The 21,959-nt window shown below is 41.3% G+C and overlaps 1 protein-coding gene across 6 annotated transcripts in view; it reads right to left on the reverse strand.

Annotated features, from left to right (window-relative positions):
* Positions 1–21,959, reverse strand: part of eya4 (EYA transcriptional coactivator and phosphatase 4) — a 419,225-nt gene that overhangs the window by 168,480 nt on the left and 228,786 nt on the right. For all 6 annotated transcript variants that reach the window (XM_059982433.1, XM_059982435.1, XM_059982432.1 and 3 more), the window contains exon 3: positions 21,686–21,735. In XM_059982433.1, coding sequence (XP_059838416.1) covers positions 21,686–21,735 — 50 coding nt within the window. The remainder of the gene's footprint in view (positions 1–21,685; positions 21,736–21,959) is intronic.

Genomic DNA, 21,959 nt, shown 5'->3' on the forward strand with positions numbered 1-21,959 from the left:
CATCATAAACCAAGATTCATTCAAAATCAGCTCCCGTGTCTGAGATTAAAAAACAGGGGATCTTTTTATTGTTTTCTTTACAAACCTTGAAATAACCACAATCCAGTATGAATGGATTTTACTTTCCAGCCTCTCTAAAACAAAAAACAACATCTCACTGAAAATAACAAACTATGATAGAACTTACAATCTTGGTAGATCTGTCAAGTGTAAAGTCAAGTACATCTGTAGAACCATTAAGGTCAGCACAGTTCAGTCTAGTTTCTACATATGCAGAGTTAAGTGGTCAGGAGGTTGATATGAACCTGCTATTTTTTGCATAATTGTCTTGTTATTAAACGTGGCACAAATGAAGTCTTTTGTCTGGAGAGGCTGGGAAGCTGATACAGGGATTCGCAGTAAAGAGATTACATCAGGTTTTATTTTTTTTAATCAATTGCCAAAGGACACAGCCAAAATTACTTCTGCAAGGTCATCTACTATGCAAATTACAAATTAAAGTTTATAGATTGCAATTTATTTCCTAGCCAATAAGTAAATAGCAACAAACCTGCGACAATTTTATGAGTCAATGCCTAATCTCCTTCAGGATACACTGGAAAATAACATCCATGTGGCATATGATTCACAGAATACCAGATCAACAAGTGATGGTACCTCTAACACCTGCATGAAATACTGAATTGAAAATGTCTATTCTTACACCTCCATTCTTTTAGATAACCAAAAATATGCAACCAGCTTATGCAGTGGAGAAATTGTAAGAGGAAGTGATGATGAAAATATACCACCACTAAAGTTGATACGCTCAGTCATCACCTCAAACACAGGCACTCCAGGGAGAGGCACTGCACTGAGAATTGGGCAGTCCTGTTTGATTACACATAATTTTTGACTGACTTTACATTTTAATGAACATGACTGACAGATGAAGAATATGATTTTTATATTGTGGTGGAGCGCTTTTTGTGAGCCAGATGGGAGAGGATGAAAATTCTTTACACATTTGCATGTGTAGTTTGATGACTCAAATTGCTCATCTTTTAGTAAGTACCTCTACCCAGTGTTGAGGCTTATTTATCTTCTGCTCCTTCCTGATTTAAGGATGGGCTGCTTTTCTTTGTTCTTCATCATCATCTTACTAGCTTTAAGGAATATTGATTATTTCACCACAGAAAGGTAGTGTAGAGTACAAGAAAGTAAAATTCATCTGGAAAATTGCTGTATATACTGCACAATGGGCTAAACTTTCCTCGGCAATGGGAAATTGTTCCCTGTTACCCTGCAGTAGAGTAGTACATCTTAGGCTTATTTTGAAGGGAAATTAAGTAGTTCTGAAGTTCAGTCACTTTTGTAATGTGGGAAATATAGAAGCCAGTTTGCATGGAGCAAGATCCTAAAAGCAACATTGATGTTGGCTGAAGGATGCGTATCAGTCAGTACCTGCTCATCTTTGCAATGTTCCCATTAAACTAAGGGGTGCAAGTGAATCTTGATCAATTATCTCATCATGTTGGGCTCTGCCCCTAAAGGCCAGTTCATACTCTCAATATTGGATGTGGACTTGAAGCTGCCACCTTCTACCTTAGGAACAGCAGTTCTGTCAACTGAGAGGTTCCTGAGGAGTCTGTGACTTCAAATGCACATGGTTTGTTTACTATCATATTTGTTGTCTATCTGTGGATATCTTACTGGAATCATAAGCCATCAAGGCTATTATCACAAGATCAATAATTTTGAAAGAAAAAAGCTGGACCAACATAATGATGATGGTGGCCTGGAAACTGGTTCCTCCACCCCTAATTTTATGTGCAGAAGGTAGATTTATTTGGGGTAGTAATCACATCTACATGAAACCAGATGAAGTTAGAAAAAGTATCCCAGGTGTGATTCACTTTTGTCCATCATCAGTTGCCCACCCAACAATGATAGAGGCTTTACATTTCCTCCACTACTAGCAGAAATTAGATCTTTCACAGCCACTCTACAACCTTCGGTATTTAGAGACAGAAAAACGGGGACATTGGAAATGAGGAAGAATACACATATCAGATCATTTTCCACCCTCACTTGTCAAAGGTCTGCATTATAGATCAATTTATGCCTATTTACTGATTAATACCTTTTTGTTTGAACCATTTCTATCTTGCATGCTGAGAGCTTTCGTCCCTTGATCAGTTGCAACCCACAATGGCTTGGGGTCGTTGGTGGAAAAGGGGCTGATCAGGCCAAACCATCTTGTGAGGATTACCTTAACACACTGGGGATTACTATGTCCTTCTCCCTCGTGACTTCCTTCACCTCCATCGCAGCTTTTTCTGCGGGTATACTGTGGCTTCCATGAGGAGTACCTTTAAGCTCTGACTCATTGTTATGTGATGCAGATAGGTGCAGTGGTTCTGAGGTCTTTACAATGTGAACCACACGTGTCCGATTTGGATGGGGAGGGGGGCAGAGTGCTATACTGTACCATTGTACATCCTACTGTGCTGCAAAATGGTCTATGTTTTGGTAGAAATGAACAAGTTAAAGATAGAAATTCTACTCATTTGCAAAGTTTACAAACAATTCTGTTAAAAAAATCCACTTGGCACGCAGCACATCATGTCAGTAATAAGCACAAAAGATAGTGATTCAATATGAATCAATCCAAGAGTCACAGAGTCTCATATGAAAATCCAGTGATGCTAAAGTTCCCAGGAGCTATCATGCCAATAATCATTACAGTAGTAGAGGCAGTGACAAGCATACTGAGCATTTGTTATCTCTTGCTTAGCCAAACTTTCAGTTTCCTACATCCAGTTTTGCAGTCTGCTAGGATAAAAATTGATATTAGTTTGCAGTCAATAATTGTTAACTTTTAAATTACAATTAAACTACAGCAATGTAAGTAAAATTCAACATGATGCTAGAAAGACATGCGAGGTTTAACAAAGCTGTCAACTTAAAAGTATGTGTGCTGCAGTGGCACTTCACATAGTTACCCCAAATTATACCGGCAGATGAAGCAGCAAGTCCACACACAGAGTATTTAAACTTTATATTTTATAATCACATCATGAAAGAGAGCAGTAGTATTTCATAGGTATATGCTTTGACCAGCTAGTTTATTGTAGATGGGTGTGGGTTTCCTCCCACGTTCCAAGGACATACTGGATAGTAGGTCATTGTAAACTGTCCTGTGATTAGGCCAGAGTTAAAAAGGTGGATTGCTGGGCAGCAGGGCTTGGTGGGACAGAAGGGCCTGTTCTCCACTGTATCTCTAAATAAATAAATAATGATGCTTAAATCCATTTTGGTTCTGCTTTGTCTCCTGTATAACTTCTTATTCTGAGCCACCATACAGAGACTCTTAAATACAGTTCTGGTCTGCGACTACTATTATAACACCCTGAGTGGAAATCATAACTTTAGGTGTCTTACTTGGAGTACTTTGTAATGGAGGATAGGTTTCCCACAATTGTTACGTGGCCACGTTGCCCAAACTTTGGGCAATGCAGCTGTGAAGCTGTGCTATTCTCTGCAACACTCCCTTATTTTGGACACTAAATATAAATAAAGTTGGTTATTAACATTAAATTTTAAATTTCTGTCATTTGTTGAACCTTCTATACAAAATCTTAAAAAATACGTATACCATATAACACTCCTATTGGTCTGGAGTTAATACAACAAACAAAAACATAAACAATGGTACTCTACAATATAAATGTTCAATGCTGCTGCTATCATAATGGTAAAACTTTCATTATTGTGTCAGTAGCAAGCAATGAATTAAAATATAACATCTAAACCAAAAGCAAATGTTGAATGGGGTTTATAGTTTGTGGTTTCTATTAATTACATTAAAAATAGCTCTACTGTTATAACAGTATTATAAGTTTATTATTGCTTGAAACTGGATGACCAGACTTGGTCATTTATTCCTTAGTTTTAGTTAAGTGACATTACATTGCATGCCAGCTACAAGAGAAACAGTATTGCAGACGAGCTTGGTTGGCCAGTTTCTCAAAATAGTACCGGTTAAATCCTATAATGCAATCTTGCCCTGTGGCAAAACTGGCAATTACTATTACTAATTTTGCAAATAAAGTAACAAAAATAATTGTTAAATTAATATAATGGTTTGTATGAGCGGAAATAAAACCACATTAAAAAATATAATCCCCAGGAGCACTTCATGTGAAAGTGATTTTAAGTGGGTTTGAAGCAGTTCAATGAGCCCGAAGTTTTGTGTTCCGCAGGGATCTGTTCTGAGACCCCTGCTCTTTGTGATTTTTAAAATGACTTAGATCAGGAAGTGGGAGTGTGAGTTAGTAACTTTAAGATGACGCAAATGTTGGTGGTGTTGTGGATACTGCAGACAGCAGGTTACAATGGGGTTAGAGCTGGGCTGAGGAGTGGCAGATGGAGTTCAGTATGGAAAAGTGTGATGTGATGCACTTTCTAAGGTTGAACTTGAAGGCAGGGTATAAGGTTATTGGGAAGAGTCTTAGCAGTGTGGAGGAATAAGGGGATCTTGGGGTCCAAACCATAGATCCTTCAAATTTGCCATGCAAGTTGACAGGGTGGTTAAGAAGGCACATGGTGGTGTTGGCCCTCATTAGTCAGGGGATTGAGTTCGGGAACTTTGAGCTTAGTGGCTCCGGTTAAACCACACGGAGTATTGGTTTTCAGTTCTTACTGCCTCATTATAGGAAGTGGAAGGTTTAGAGATGGTGCGGAGGAGGTTTACCAGATTGCTGCCTAGATAAAAAAAAGCACATTTTATGAGGAAAGGTTGAGTGAGCTAGGCTTCTTTTCTTTGGAGTGAAGGAGGATGAGAGGTGACTTGATAGAGATGTATAAGAGGATAAGAGACATAGATACAGTGGATGGCCAGCACTTTTTCCCCGGGTGGCAATGGCTAATATGAAAGGGCATAATTTTAAAGTGATTGATTGGAGGGCAGATGTCAGAGGTAATTTTTTTAATACAGAAGTAGGTGCATGGAATGCACTGTTGGGGTGGTGGTAGAGGCAGATACAATAGGGAGATTTTAGAGATTCTTAGATAGGTAAGTGGATGCAGAAATAATAAAGGGCCATGAGAGTGGAAAGGGTGGATTAACCCTTTAGTAGGTTAAAACACTCAAAGCTGTTGCACAGGTTGAGTCTGTGGTTAAGAAGGCATACAGTGCATTGGCCTTCATCAACCATGGGATTGAGTTTAAGAGCTGAGAGGTAGTTTTACAGCTACACAGGACCCTGGTCAGAACCTACTTGGAGTACTGTGCTCAGTTCTGGTCACCTCACTCCGGGAAGGATGTGGAAGCTATAGAAAGGGCGCAGACAAGATTTACAAGGATGTTGCCTGGATTGGGGAGCATGCCTTATGAGAATAGGTTGAGTGAATTTGGCCTTTTTCTCCTTGGAGGGCGGAGGTTGAGAGGTGACCTGATAGAGGTTTATAAGATGATGAGAGGCATTGATCATGTGTATAGTCAGAGGCTTTTTCCGAGGGCTAAAAGGGCTAACATAAGAGGGCACAGTTTTAAGGTGCTTGGAAGTAGGCACAAAGGAGATATCAGGGGTAGGTTTTTTTATGCAGAGAGTGGTGGGTGCGCAGAATGGGCTTCTGACAAAAGTGGTAGAGGCAGATACGATAGGGTCTTTTAAGACACTCCTGGATAGGTACATGGAGCTTAGAAAAATAGAGGGCTATGGGTAACCCTAGGTAATTTCTAAAGTAAATACATCTTTGGCACAGCATTGTGGACTGAAGGGTCTGTATTGTGCTGTGGATTTTCTATGTTTCTATGTTCTAAAACATCGGAACAACATTCTGGGCTGGAGGGCCTGTACAGTTTTATGTTCTATGACTACAGCACATTTTATCAAATATAAACATTTGTCTGCTCATATTAACCAAGTTCACCAGTATTTATTTAGCAATCTGGCAGGCTATTATTTAGATGGGGAGAGAATTCAAAGTGCAGAGATGCAAAGAGACTTGGGAGTCCTTGTGCAAGATACCCTAAAGGTTAACCAGCAGGTTGAGTCGGTTGTGAAGAAGGTGAATGCAATGTCGGCATTCATTTCTAGAGGTACAGAATATAAGGGCTGGGATGTGATGTTGAGGCTCTATAACGTACTTGTGAGACCACACTTGGAGTATTGTGTGCAGTTTTGGGCTCCTTATTTTAGAAATTAATATTGGAGAGAGTTCAGAGAAGATTCACAAGAATGATTCCAGGAATGAGAGGGTTACCGTATGAGGAACGTCTGGCAGCTCTTGGGCTGTATTCCCTGGAGTTCAGGAGAATGAGGGGGGGATCTCATAGAAACATTCTGAATGTTGAAAGGCCTGAACAGATTAAATATGGCAAAGTTATTTTCCATGGTAGGGAATTCTAGGACAAGAGGGCATGACTTTAGGATTGAAGGACATCCTTTTAGAACTGAGATGTGGAGAAATTCCTTTAGTCAGAGAGTGGTAAATCTGTGGAATTTGTTGCCATGAGCAGCTGTGGAGGCCAAGTTATTGGGTGCATTTAAGGCAGAGATAGATAAGTTCTTGATTAGCCAGGGCATCAAAGGATATGGGGTGAAAGCAGGGGAGTGTGGATGACTGGATGAAGTGGATCAGCCCATGATTGAATGGCGGAACAGACTCGATAGACTGAATGGCCTACTTCTGCTCCTAAACCTCATTGTCTTATGGTCTTATTTAATCTAAATGCAGACTTTTTGGGCAAAAGGTACTATCAATCATTTGTCTTGTGTTTTTTTTTCTTAATAAAAATATCTTGCTGTATAAATTCTAGATAGTGATCAATTTTTTTAACATCTAAGAAGCCAAGTGAAATGATGTTACAGTAAAACTGATCTGTATTTTCATTTTGTTGTATGCTTCACTTAATGGATCTGTTTAGGGATGCTTTAGTTCTTTGTGCTCTGGTTTATTGCTGGTTATGGTTGGCATTCCAAAGGTTAAAACAGTATGAAAATAGCCATTTCACAGAAATGCAATAATCTGCAACACACAGCCCATTAAAATGACCCCGCTGCATCTTTTCAGTATCTTCATCTATTTTCAAATGCATTTAGGTAACCAGAGAAGGGCTGATATACAGCTGAGGTCTGATAAATGAACAGGTTTGCTTGGATCAGGACTTCTGTAAAGTGCTTAAACAAAAATAGTCAATCAGTAATATTAATACCTCAAAACATTTAGTCACTACCGTGCAAGTGAATCCAACTTAAACAGCTTATTGTGGTACATCTGAAGAGTTAGTAGTGCATAAAAGTAGATTTGAAATATGTTGAGACTATACTGATTACATGGTGCGATGCAAACCCAAATAACTCAACAATATTTGTACTTAGAGTTATGGAGTCAGAGAGAAACACAGCACAGAAACAAGTCCTTTGGCCCGTGTAGCCCATGCCGAAACCATTTAAAATGCCTACTCCCACTGACCTGCACTTGGACCATTGTCCTCCATATCCCTACCTATCCAAACTTCTCTCAAGTGTTGAAATTGAGCTTGCATGGACACTTGCACAGGCAGTACATTACACTCTCTCACAACCCTCTCAGTAAGAAGTTTCCCCGCATGGTCCCCTTAAACTTCTCACCTTTTACCCTTAACCCATGACCTCTGGTTGTAGTTCCATCCAAGCTCTTTGGAAAGATTGCATTTGCCCTCTCTGCGCCCCTCATAATTTTGTATTCTTCCATCAAATCTCCTCTCAATCTTCTATGTTCTAAAGAATTCAGACCTAACTTATTCAAGCGTTCCTTAAGACTTGGGTCCTCTAGACCCGACAGCATCCTTGTAAATTTTTGTAAACTCTTTCAACCTTGTTTACATCGTTTGTGTAGGTAGGTGACCAAAACTTTACACAATACTCCAAATTAGGCCTCACCAAGGTCTTATACAACTTCAACATAACATCCCATCTTCTGTACTGAATACATTGATTTATGAAGGCCAATGTGCCAAAAACTTTCTTTATGACCCTATTTACCTGTGACACCGCTTTCAATGAATTATGGACCTGTATTCCTAGATTCCTTTGTTCTACCACACTCCTCAGTGCCCTACCAGTCACTGCATAAGACCTACCCTGGTAGGTCCTACTGAAGTGAAAAACTTTGCATTCGACTGCATTAAATTCCATCTGCCATTTGACAGCCTACTTTTCCAGCTGATGCAGATCACCTCTGCAAGCCATTATAGCCATCCTCACTGCTCACTACACCACCAATCATGGTGCAAATTTATTGATCCAGTTAATGATATTATCATCCAGATCACTGATATAGATGACAAACAACAAAGGACCTAGCATCAATCCCTGCAGCACACCAATAGTCACAGGCCCCCAGAGACGCAACCTTAATATCACTCTCTGGCTTCTTCCACAAAGCCAATGTTTAATCCAATTTACCTGAACCTTCTTGACCAGCCTCATATGCAGGACCTTGTCAAATGTCCATGTAGACAATATGCACTGCCTTGCCTTCATCCATTTTCTGGGTAATTTCCTCAAAAAACTTTATAAGATTGGTTAGACATGACCTACCACACACAAAACCATGCTATCCTTAATCCGTCCATATCTATCCAAATACTTATATAACCAATTCCTTAGAATACCTTTCAATAACTTTCCCACAACTGATGTCAAACTCACTATCCTATAATTTCCTGGTTTCTGTTTACAGCCTTTTTTAAATAGCAGAACAATACTGGCTGTCCTCCAATCCTCTAGTATTTCTCCTGTTGCAAAGGATGTTTTAAATATCTCTGCTAGGGCCCCAGCAATTTCTGCACTTGCTTCCCATGGGGTTGGAGGGAAAACTTTGCAGGTCTTGGGGATTTATTGACCCTGACTTGCACCTCATCCTCTGTAATCTGGTCAGGGTCCATGAAGTTGATGCTGCTTTGCCTCACTTCTATAGACTCCGTAGCTGTCTCCTGAGCAAATACAGAAGCAAAGGATGCATTTAAGATCTCTCCCATCTGTTTTGGATTCACACATGGAATATCATTCTGATCTTCCAGAGGACCAATTTTGTCCCTAGCAATCCTTTTACTCTTAACATTATTGTAGAATCCCTCAGGATCCTCCTTCATCTTGTCTGCTGGACCAACTTCATGCCTTCTTTTAGACAACTTGATTTTTTTCTTAAGTTCTCTCGCACTCCTTGTACTCCATAAGCACCTCATTTGTTCCTGTTTGCCTATACCTGCTAGGCACCCCACCCCACCACCCGACAGCATCCAATGTGTTGTTGAGGGGGTTGGCCACAGAGGTATTCTGCACTGCCTCCTTAACCCCTTTCGCCTTTCTTACAGTCACTCAGTTTCTTGTGTCCTGCACCTTGGGTGTAACCACCTCTCTATATGTCCTACCTATCACCCCCTCAGCCTCCCAAATGATTTGGAATTCACCCATTTCTAGCTCCAACTCCTGAACGTGTATTGACAGCAGCTGCATCTGGATATACTTCCGGCAGGTGTAGTCATCAGGGATTCTGGCAGTCTCCCTGCCTTCCCACATCCTGCAAGAAGAGCATTCCACTATCTTGCCTGGAATCTCTACTGTCCTAGCTGAGCAGATATAAAGAAGAAAACAAAACTTAACTCTGAACGTTTGTTTGCTTTCTCTGACTGAAGCCTCCCTTTGCCGAAGCCTCAAACAGTTAAAGCATCAAGATCCCCACTCTGACTATGTCCATTCAGATAACAGCCACTGCACTTGCCCTGCCTTCCTTTAACTTACTCTTGCTAATCAACACTGATTGGTCGCTGGTCTAAGCTCTACTTGAAACGGTTTGTTTTATATGATAACTGAATGTTATGCATGCATCATGAAATGAATGGATAGTAAATTATTGCATTGAACGTTATAATTGTAAAGGCTACTTTTGATAAGACGATAAGCAAGGAAGGTTAATGAAGGCAAAAAGACATAGTGTTGACACCATAGGTTCTAACAAAATGCCCTACAAAGTCTACAATGACAGACTGCTTAAGAAAGTGAAACCCATGTGATCTCAGGGGAAATGACAAGTTGGATTAAAGAATATACTTATTCATAGAAGCCAAAGATTAAAATAGAAAATGGGAGCTTCAGTGACCAGACAGCTGTGATCAATAGAGCTCCCTGAGGTTTAATATCGGGACCCCTGCTTTACTTGTTAAAAATTGTTCTTAAATGTCGGGGCCACAATTAAGACTTCTGTTAATTAGATCAAAACTGGCAAAGTGGTTGAATAAAGGTATCAATGAACTCATTATTAGATGCAAAAGTGACAGATGCAGTTCAATCTGGTAAGGTTATGTATTTGTGAGTGTGAAATTGCAGGGAAGTAAGAGATGAGAATCATATCTCACCACACTCAAGAGGGATGGCCTAGCAAATCCTTCCCTTTATCAATACTATACATCCTGTGGTTCAAACCTGATTCACTGAGTTCAGAAGGCCACTACTACAAACAAAGTGCTAACCTGGTACAAGATTACATGAGCACTTATCAGAAAAAACAGCATGCAAGTGACAGGATCAAACAATGCCACATATATTGGAACAGATCAAATTCAGCTGTTGTGACCAATTAAACTGCTAACTGTAGGAAGAAATTCCAGACCATCCCATCCTCTGCAATACTGAAGCCCATAAAAAATTTCCGAAAACAAGACTGAAGACCTAGGAGTTGATTATTGACTTCAGGAGGAGGAAACCAGAGGTCCATGAGCTAGTCCTCATCGGAAGATCAGTGGTTGGGGCCAGCGACTTTAAATTTCTTGGTGTTATCATTTCAGAGGACCTGTCCTGGGCCCAGCATGTAAGTGCAATAATGAAGAAAGCATGGCAGTGCCTCTACTTCCTTAGGAGTTTGCAAAGATCTGGCATGAAATCTAAACTTTACCAAATTTCTAAAGATGTGTGGTAGAGAGTATGTTGACTGGTAGCATCACAGCCTGGTATGGAAACACCAATGCCCTTGAACATTGGAAAATCCTACAAAAAGCAGGGAATACAACCCATTCCATCACGGGTAAAGACCTCCCCACCACTGAGCACATCTACACAGAGCGTTGTTACAGGAAAGCAGCATCCATCTTCAAGGACACCCACCATCCAGGTCATGCTCTCTTCTCACTGCTGCCATCAAGAAGGTGGTACAGGAGCCTCAAGACTCACATTACCAGGTTCAGGAACAGTTATCACCCCTCAAAAATCAGGCTCTTAAACCAAATGGGATAACTTTACTTGCCTATCACTGAAATATTCCTACAACTTATGGACTCACTTTCAAGGACTTTTTCATCTCATGTTTTTGACATTTATTGTTTATTTATCATTATTATTTCTTTCTTTTTTGCATTTTCACAATTTGTTGCCTTATGTATACAAGTTGAACACTCAGTTGTTGTGGTACTTCATTGATTCTATTATGGTTATTATTCTATTATGGATTTATTGAGTATGCCTGCAAGAAAATAAATCTCAAGGTTGTATATGGTGACATATGTGTATTTTGATAATAAATTTACTTTGAACTATGAAGTATTAGCAACCATTTTCAGCTAGTAGATGACTCATCCTACTGAGGTACCTGCCATCACAGGAAACATGAACAAGGTATGTTCTTCCAGTAAGTTTACCACAGACATCTACCTGACAAGGTGGAGAATTACTCAAGAGTGCTCCATCCCTAAAAGCAGGATAGATCTAATCCTGCTGATTGCCACTTAATCATCAAGAAGGTGATGGAATGTGCTGTTGGTAGTGCTATCAAGTGGCATTTACTTTTCTGTTTAGTGGGTAAATAAGGAGAGGTGAGAGTCACTGTCCATATTTGTCATATCATAGGAGCACTTGATGAAGTGTGGCATCAAGGAGTGACGCTAATGTGGTCAAGAGAATGCCACTGGCTTGCACAAAGAAAAGAAAGTTGTGGTCATTGAAGGTGAATCAGACTAGCTCAGTATATCATTGCAGAAGTTCCCTGGGCAGTGACTCTGCCTGATAGTCTTCAGCTGCTTCATTTGTGATCTTCCTTCCATCATAAAGTCAGAAGTGGCAAAATTGGTCACTAGCTTCCCAATATTTAATTCTATTGCAACAAATGAAAAAGCTGTACTTTAGTGTTTTTCCAAAGAGCTAGGGAAAGTTCTAGCCTTGGCTACTAAGTGGGATGTAACATTAATATCACACAAGTGACAGGCAAAAATTATTTCCAACAAGCAAATGTTGGATTACCTATCCTTGAGATTCATTCTATGCCATTGCCATCGTGAAGTTCTCTACCTTTGGCAGGTCACCATCAACCAGAACTTGAACTTTAGCAGCCACATAAATCTCTGGTTATGAAACAAGTATCCCCAAATAACTGGCTCTACAAAGTTACTCTTTAGTTTAACTTGATTTAGTTTAATGCCACCAGTTAATAGCAATGTTCAGGTTTGCTTCTGATGGGTTGTCCATGAGGCCCAGTCATGAAGAAACCAAACCAAACTTTAGTCAGGGATGGAAGCTATCTTTGCATGAATACTTTTAAAACTGGGAAAGCTTTTGCACACCGCTCAGTAATTAAATAAGGTTGTAATATAGTTGGAAAGGAGCCTTAAACAGCTGGAGACCAACTGCTGTCACCTTGGCAGCACTTACACATGTGTCTGCTTATGTGCAAACATCCACATAGAAATGGACACACGGATAATTGTTTGTGTATGTACACACACACTCACTCACTCACTCACTCACTCAAAGATCGCCTAGTGCATTGCCTCTTTCTAGTTTCCTACTCTATCTGCATTCCTCTTGTACCCTCTCACTCCCATTGCTCCCTCTTCCTAATTTGCTCTCATTTATCTCTTCACCTCTTACCCTATCCACTGACCCTTTCCCTCAAGTCTTATTTGCCACTGCCCTCCATCTTCTACGTTGCACCCTCGTCTCCTCCTTCAATAAATGCAATGGACATCTCCCCTCACTCTCCCCGTAGTGCTGGGCCTGAACTGTGGAAATTTGTGGGAGTGTTTTCATCAGATGGTCTGGGCTCACCACCACTTGCACAAAGGGGAATATGGGATGGACAATAAATACTGGCTTTGACAGCATTAATAGCATCTTATAAACAGCTATAAAACATTTTGAAAGAGAGTTTAAATCACTAGGGGACGGTGACTTAAATTGCTAGAAAGCTTTCTTTACATTGATGAAAAAAATTGACTGGAATATGAAAGTTGCAGTAAGGCAAGAATAGCTTGGGGCAGTTACAGTCCGGGAGACCTTTGAAGTGAGGCTGCCGGAGACACCTCTGCTTACAACTGACCAGATAGACCGTGGCAGTGTGTACTCAAGCCAAAAGAGTGTGGCCTCTGTCATGAGACTTTCCCAGAAAGGTCTTCCTAAAGCATAGCATTCCTTTACACAATAAGGGGTGCCAGAGCTAGACGAGATAACAGAAGAATGGGAAATATACCCAACAACTAAGACTGCATTGTCTTTACTTATTTCAGAATATCATCAGCAGTCTGCTTCAAGTTTCGATTGACTTTAACACCGTTATTGTGAATGGTGATTGATCTTGTGAGGAAAGAATTCAAATATACAGTTTACAATAATTAATATCCATAACTGATAAGCTAATTCTGCATCAAAATAGTCGATTTCTGTTCAGACCGGAACAATGTGGGTGACGGGCTAATAATGAAAAAGTATGCTTGAGTCGTAGGAGTGTGTGTGTTCTGGGCCCTGTTATTTGAGCTTTTGCTGAAGTTATTTTATTTATGTTATTATTGGCAGCAAGAGTTACTTTGACAGTTACTTGGAGGCTCCATACAGGTCAGAATCTGAATCAGAATCTATTTAAGAATCAGATGGCAGAGGGGAAGAAGCTGTTCCTGAATCGCTGAGTGTGTGCCTTCAGGCTTCTGTACCTCCTACCTGATGGTAACAGTGAGAAATGGGCATGCCCTGGGTGCTGGTGGTCCTTAATAATGGACACTGCCTTTCAGAGACATCACTCCCTAAAGATGCCCTGGGTACTTTGTAGGCTAGTACCCAAGATGGAGCTGACTAGATTTACAACCTTCTGCAGCTTCTTTCGGTCCTCTGCAGTAGCCCCTCCATACCAGACAGTGACGCAGCCTGTCAGAATGCTCTCCACTGTACAACTATATAAGTTTTTGAGTGTATTTGTTGACATGCCAAATCTCTTCAAACTCCTAATAAAGTATAGCCACTGTCTTGCCCTCTTTATGACTACATCAATATGCTGGGACCAGGTTAGATCCTCAGAGATCCTGGCACTAAGGAACTTGAGCCTGCTCACTCTCTCCATTTCTGATCCCTCTATGAGGATTGGTATGTGTTCCTTCATCTTACCCTTCCTGAAGTTCACAATCAGCTCTTTCGTCTTATTGACGTTGAGTGCCAGGTTGTTGCTGCGGCATCATTCCACTAGTTAGCATATCTCGCTCACCTTGTCATCACCTGAGATTCTACCACCAATGGTTGTATCATCAGCAAACTTGTAGATGGTATTTGAGCTATGCCTAGCCACACAGTCATATGTATAGAGAGAGTAGAGCAGTGGGCTAAGCACACACCCCTGAGGTGTGCCAGTGTTGCTCGTCAGCGAGGAGGATATGTTATCACTAATCCACACTGATTGTGGTCTTCTGGTCTCAATCAGGATTATGGGAATGATGGTATTAAATGCTGAGCTATAGTCGATGAACAGCATCCTGACATAGGTGCTTGTGTTGTCCAGGTGGTCTAAAGCCATGTGGAGAACCATTGAGATTGCAACTGCCATTGACCTATTGTGGCGACAGGCAAATTGCTATGGGTCCAGATCCTTGCTGAGGCAGGAGTTCCGTCGAGTCATGACCAGTCTCTCAAAGCATTCCATCACTGACAATGTGAGTGCTACTGGGCGATAGTCATTAAGGCAGCCCACATTAATCATCTTAGGCACTGGTACAATTGTTGCCTTTTTGATGGCTAAATCCTCGCCTGCTCATATTTGAGCAAGGGATTGAGTCTGATGCTGGAATACAAATTTACTCCTGTGTGGGTAGACAACGTATGCCACCTTAGTCACCGACACAGGAAAGCTGCAACATTAAAATAAAAGACATGGTTGCCAAAGCCCAGGTTGGAGTCCTGCATAAGGTGTTGTTGTGGGTTGGGTTAGAGACCCACATGGAGCACAGTAAAACTGGATGTGTGTGTGTGTGTGTGTGTGTGTGTGTGTGTGTGTGTGTGTGTGTGTGTGTGTGTGTGTGTGTGTTGTGTGTGTGTGTGTGTGTGTGTGAGAGAGAGAATGATGTGTGCTTAAAGGAAAAAAAACACTAACAACCTAAACAAATGGTGCCAGAATCTGAAGGCAAATTAAATTCTATAATTATCTGTATCCTCAATTACATTAATCACAGGGGGCACCTCCCGATTTTCTGTGACCGGTCAGCACCCACCAGTCCTCTGGCGCTGTCTGAGATTTTGACTACCACTTCAAGAGGTAAAGAACAGCAGCGGGGTGTGGGAAGGGGTACTGGTTCACTAGATGAAGGACAATGGCAGACAGTAATCTGATGACTCTAGTGTACACTATGTGCATGTTTCCAGGAGTGGACAGGTGTCCAGCTGAAACTTACAGACTATGGTCCAGCTCTGAACTAAGGGCTATGAATAATATTGACTCCTGATCATAACGAAGATGCAGACGTATTTATCCAAATGATGGAAATCCTCTGTAAATGTCATACTCCAAAAGTTGATGAGCAGTAATGGATGACTGATTTGGGATGGTTAAGTGGACCAAGTTTGAGAGCATATTGAATGGCCAAGATAGGCCCAAGATGTTGATGTGAACTCGCTGTGGGTTACTCTACCAGAGTCACTGAGGAAATGTTTCTCTCGCTTTGTAGATTGATGGGACTAGATGAAAATGTTGATGAACACATGGAACATATGGTGGTGCATTTCAAAAATATTCTGGATTGCCCTCAGAAATGGGGATGCCCACCTTGGTAAATGTTACTGTGAGAGCAGCCCAGGTTAAACAAAATGTTCAATGCAAAAGGTCAGGGTGGTGAGGAGCCAGCTGCTTCAGTGCTCGAAGTGGCAGAACCTGATTTTCAGATGTAAGGTTAAACATCGGGCCAGGTTGAAAAGGTCAAGGTTTTGGAGCTTGAGGTGAGATACGGGCTGACTAAGATCACTGCTCCGCAATGTTTCGCTTCACTTGCGTGCTCTGCTATGGGTCCCGGACTCTCTTTGTAGGCTCCCATTCAGAAACACTACTTGGTTGAGTTTACTGTTTGTATGATGCTTTTTGATTGCACACTGGGTGTTCAGTGGACTTTCTTATGGGTTATTTCATTCTTTTGTTTTTTATGGGCATGATGTGTTTTTTTCATTTTCTGTACATTGGATGTTAGATAGTCTTTTTTCATATATATGGGGTTTGCATTTGGGTTTCTTTGTTTTGTAGTTGCCTGTTAGGAGACAAATTTCCAAGGCTGTATAACGTATGCATACTTGGATAGTAAATGTACTTTGAACTTTGAACCTGTCTGGGATGGAAGGAGGAAGAGTTAAACAAAGTAGTAAATGTTTTACAACATTACCAGAGACAGTTACAATATCAAAAGATTAGAACTGTTAAGGAAATGAGGATAAAACACTCATAACCACACTTAGGGCTATCTTGCCAGGTTGGGGAGGAGAGGTGGATGTGGCAGAGGGATGGGAAGGATATGTCCACAGGTGTTGTGTTTTGTTTGTGGGTAGCCTGGCCACTGGGGTCAAAACTGCCTTTGGCATCAAGGTCACCTCACACTCCCCCACCACCTATGCAGCGGACGAGACAGTTTACTGTAAATACCCCCTTTCGGACAACATCTCTAGCCTCCACGATGGCACTGCCACACTCAAACCCTGCCTGTTGTAAAGATTTCTGAGTCTGTTATTCCTTTGACCTCAGATGGACAACAATTAGATTTTTTGATTTATACTGGAGCCACTTTTTCTGCAATCCATGCTTCCGAATGGCCACGAGCATCTCTAGGTGATGCATCAGTAAATGTCATGGGACGCACGGGACAGCTTGTTTCTCTACCCCTTACCCATAAGGTAATTTAATCAGCTTTTTGGATATGAAGGAGAATATCAATTTCTAATAGCACCAGAATCAATGATTATTTATTGGGTCTGGACCTTCTCTGGAAGTTGGGATGTATATTAGTATGCTCTGCAGAAGATGCAACTTGGGGTGCCTGAGACAGTCTACCCAATTGTTTGTGCTTTATTGGAAGACTCCATTCAAAAACGACCAGTGGTCTGGTGGTGGAATTTCACTGATGAATCTTTGTCTGCTAATACATTAGCTACAGTTAGGCAACTGTTGAAAACTCTCAGAGGCCTGTACAGTGCTAGAGAAACATCCACACATGACATTTGAGTGGCAGACGACTGTCCACTGAATGGCACCTTATTCCACGGAGGGTCTGGACCACCCATACGAGAAAACAGCAGAACAATTGCCCATAACAGTAAGTCATTCCCTCTTGTTATTTTTTCCCTCTGTGTGGGTCCGGAAGGTGTTGCTGCTGCTGTAAAGACGCTGCCCGATGCTGAACCATTTTTTAAAATGTTGCCTGATGCGAGCCCACACATTACCCTCAATGTTGAACCATCAAAGCCCTCACGAGATTTGGCACCCATGGTTAATGGTCTGCTGCAAAAGGCATTAAAGATCGGGGGGGGGGGGAACTCTATTTTCCGAGGCAATTGCTTTTTTGTGTATAATAACCCTATTTCCTGTTCCACTCAGTTTGAGCATCAAGTCCTCAGGCTCTCTCGGGTAAGGGATGATGTAACAACTGAATGTGTGCTTGCTCAAGTAGCAGAAACACTGTGGGCGAAGGAAGCAATGATGTGGGCTGAGTACTGTCTGCAGCAAGTTTTAAAGTATGATTAGATTTAGCAAAACCCCTCCCACGCAAACCTCAGCATCCCTTGAGCCCAGAGGCAGAGAAAAGCATTAAGCCTGTATTGGAAGCATTCCTACAAAGGGGGATTGTCATTCCAATAGTGAGTCCATGTAACAGGCTTATATTTCCAGCGTGGAAGCAGGGAAAGGACACTCGGCGTTCTGTCCAAGATCCGAGGGCTGTTAACGAACCTGTTACCAACCTATCCTATAATTCCAAGCCCAGATACGATCCTCGGTTGTATTATCACGAATACTAAATACTATACTGTTGTTGATATGTGGGGCATTTTTTTGATCCCAATTCACCCCGATTCCCAAAATTTGTTCGCGTTCACCTATCAAGGCAAGCAATGTACCAGGACCCGCCTCCCACAGGAGAGCCAAACAGTCTTTTCTCTAACTCTCCAGAAGGACTTGGCAGATGTAATTTTCCCATCTGAATCCACACTGCTGTAATATGTAGAAGATCAGCTTTTATGTTCCCCGGATCATGAAGCCTCTGAATACAACTCTAGTCCTTCTGTGTGCCCTGGCTAACAAGGGCCACATGGTGTCAGAACAATTGCAGCTTTGTCAATCCAAAGTGCATTATTTGGGCTTCTTTTTGAATGGGGCCTACTTCCTTCTTTCTGACAAAAGGGTGAGGTCCCTTGTCAGGTTGCCTAAACCAGTCCTCAGGAAGCACCTTGTCCACTTCCTGGGTGTGACCGGGTATTGCAGACAGTGGATTCTTTACGATGCTGAGCTTATGTCGTTCCCTTCAAGGCCCGACATCACTGTCAGCTCCAGATGATTTGAAGTGATCCACTGAAGCTGACAGGTCCTTCAAAAGCTCTCTTGTCTGCACCGGCCCTTAGACTCCCAGATTACGGTTAGCTTTTCCATCTGTTTGTACACAAAACCAGAGTTTCTCAAGCAGTACTTACTTAGCCACATGGTGACGGCTATTGTCCAGTAGCCTGTGACAATTCTCATCTGGACCCTGTAGCTCAAGGTCTGAAAGCTGAGACTACAGCCTACCATGCAATAAATTCATCTCAAAATCTGACCTTGGGCTACCTAGTTGTGCTACATGTCCCTCATGCTCCCTCTGCTTAATTATTCAGCACCGAACATCTAACAGCCACCCTAGAGCCTCATTACAAGACTGCTTTGCTGTCTGACCCCTCTATTTCTAATGTCTGCTGTACCACACTCTTGCTGACTGAAGATGTTGGGGAACTTTGCAATTGTGAAGCAGTAATTCAAACTACCTCCCTTCCACAACTGGACCTATGAGATATGCCATTACAAAACCCAGATTTAATTTTCTTTGTGGGCAGTTCATCCTCCTGATCTGATACAGCAAGAAATTTTGGTGGATGTGCAGTGTGTGTACCCAAAGCAACAGTTGAGGCAGCACAACTCAAGCCGCTGAGCTTTTTGCTTCAATACGAGCTCACATCTTTGCCACTGGTACTATTGTGAATATTAATACAGACTTGCGTTATTCCTTCAGTGTGGCACATGACAATGGAAAATTATGGAAGCTACGCAGTTTTCTCAACTCTTCAGGAACTCCAATAAGGTGGATTGCAAATCTTCTGTCAGCGATTCACTTACCTTCTGCTATTATGTGTACAGCTCACACTAACGGAAGTGATGAAGTATCTAAAATGAGCTGATTCTACTGCCAGTCAACAACAGCAGATCACCAACGTGTCAGAGAATTAGGAAACTTTTAAAAACCAACAGAAGGCAACTAAAAAAGCAATAAGCCAGGTAAAGATGAAATATGCAGATAGACTAGCCCCAATAATATCAAATAGGATATGTTTTTTCAGATACATAAAGAGTTAACGAGAGGCGAGGGTAGATAGTGCACTGCTGGAAAATGATACTAGAGAGGTAGTAATAGAGGACAAGGAAATGGCAGATGAACTGAATAAATATTTTACATCAGTTTTCATTGTGAAAGACACTAGCAGTATGCAGAAGATCAAATGTGTCAGGGGGCAGATGTGAATGCAGTTGCTTTTACTTGGGAGAAGGTGCCTGGAAAACTGAAAGGTTGACAGGTCACCTGGACCAGATAGACTACACCCCAGGGTTCTGACAGAAGTAGCTGAAGAGATTGTGGAGGCATTAGGAATGATCTTTCAGGAATCACTAGATTCAGGCATGGTTCTGGAGGACTGGAAAATTACAAATGCCATTCCAATGAATGGAGGGAGGCAGAAGAAGAGAAACTAAAGGCCAGTTAGCCTAATTTCAGTAGTTGGGAAGATGTTGGAGTCAATTGTTAAGGATATGGTTTTGTGATACTTGGAGGCACATGATAAAATAGGCCAAAGTCATTTGTAAGTGGCTAATACACTCAATTTCATTTCTAAAAGGGTTTATCTAATGAATTTAATATTAAACACACAGCACATATTTTCCCCATATAAACATATAAAATCATTGCAACACACCAATATTGCTGAATCAGTGGGAGCCCTGGGCTTGTTTGCCTGTAACAAGACAGTCCCATCGAGGGGTGATGGGAGACGGCGATACTCGAAGGGGGTTCCTTGTGCCCAGTCTATTCCGCAATTTAGTTTTTGTTGCATTCATTGCAGAAAAGCCCGCTTCGCAGAGATATGATGTTGGAAATGGAAGCAACATTTTCAGTGCTTTCAGGGCTATCTCAGGATATACAGCCTTGACTTTGATCCAGAATGCCGGCAGAGATATTATGTCAAACATTCTTTTCAGCCCACCGGCATTTGCAAGCATGAGCAGTTGATCTTCTTCCTGTGCTGACTTGGATGATGCGTGGGTAATGACCTCGTGTGCGTTCAAGTTCCAACAGTGGGCGTGACAGGGAATGAGGAAAGGTGCTGCTGACTCATATCGTTTTATATTGTCAAATCATATCATTTCCTCGTGGCCCGGTAGCACATGCTTTGCGGCTCGGTAGCACGTGGTTGGGGACCACTGATATAGGACATTATGGAAGACAGCGATAGGGTAGATAGTAGGAAACCCTTCTGGATGGCAGAGGTGTCTAAGGCCAGAGCCATAGCTTTAAGCTGAAAATAAAAGGTTTAGAAGGGATCCAAGGAAGAAATTCTTTCACACAGAGGTAATTGCAATCTGGAACCCACTGCACAGGTTCTCTCATGATAGTTAAGAAGCTTTTGAATGAGCAAGTCCAGAGCATCAGTGCAGGCATACTAGGCTGAAGGACCTGTTTTTGTGCCGCATGGCTCTAAGACTCACAATCAGTTGTTTTGTTTGATGCAACAAGATACAAATATTACACTATATACACAAGTCCACTTAAAAATGGGAAAGATAACCTAGCTTAGTTTGATTCAAATTTATATACATGCTAAGTGAAGCTACAATGTAAGTAACTTGCAGACTGCATTGTTGGTAAGTGGCAGGATCCAGATTTACCAATTGGAGTGAAATATGCTCCTAATAGTGGAGGAGGGGCTGAATCAAAAGCAAAAATTTTCACTTCAGGAATTCTTCCACCAGAGTGCCTTTAAGTAAGTCTTGCTTCCTTATCGTCTTTTGGCTATTAAGCTGGAATTCTGTGTTTTACAGTTAGTTAAACAACAGGACAAACTCTCACATCATTAGTCTGCAGTAGGCACAACATAACAACTACCATTTCTCTACTTAATAAATGTGGAAATGTTTGCATTACCTGGAATTCTGAGGCTCTGTAACATCTGAATCTGGCTGTGTTTTCTTTATCTGCAAATATAAACATTTACCATTTACTTAAATCATGAAGTGATTTCAGATTCCTTCAATTACATATGGCTAAGATGATGAAAGAAAAAGCTATATCCATAATTAAGACATATCATTTTGGAAAGTATTTTGCTTAGTAGAGTCTTTCTAAATGGTTCATCAAATTTTCTAGCACAAGCATACAGCAATGTGAAACGTTATTTCATTTCAATAACAAACCAGAA

This window comes from Hypanus sabinus, chromosome 10, assembly GCF_030144855.1.
Source record: "Hypanus sabinus isolate sHypSab1 chromosome 10, sHypSab1.hap1, whole genome shotgun sequence".
In the NCBI taxonomy this organism is placed as follows: domain Eukaryota; kingdom Metazoa; phylum Chordata; class Chondrichthyes; order Myliobatiformes; family Dasyatidae; genus Hypanus; species Hypanus sabinus.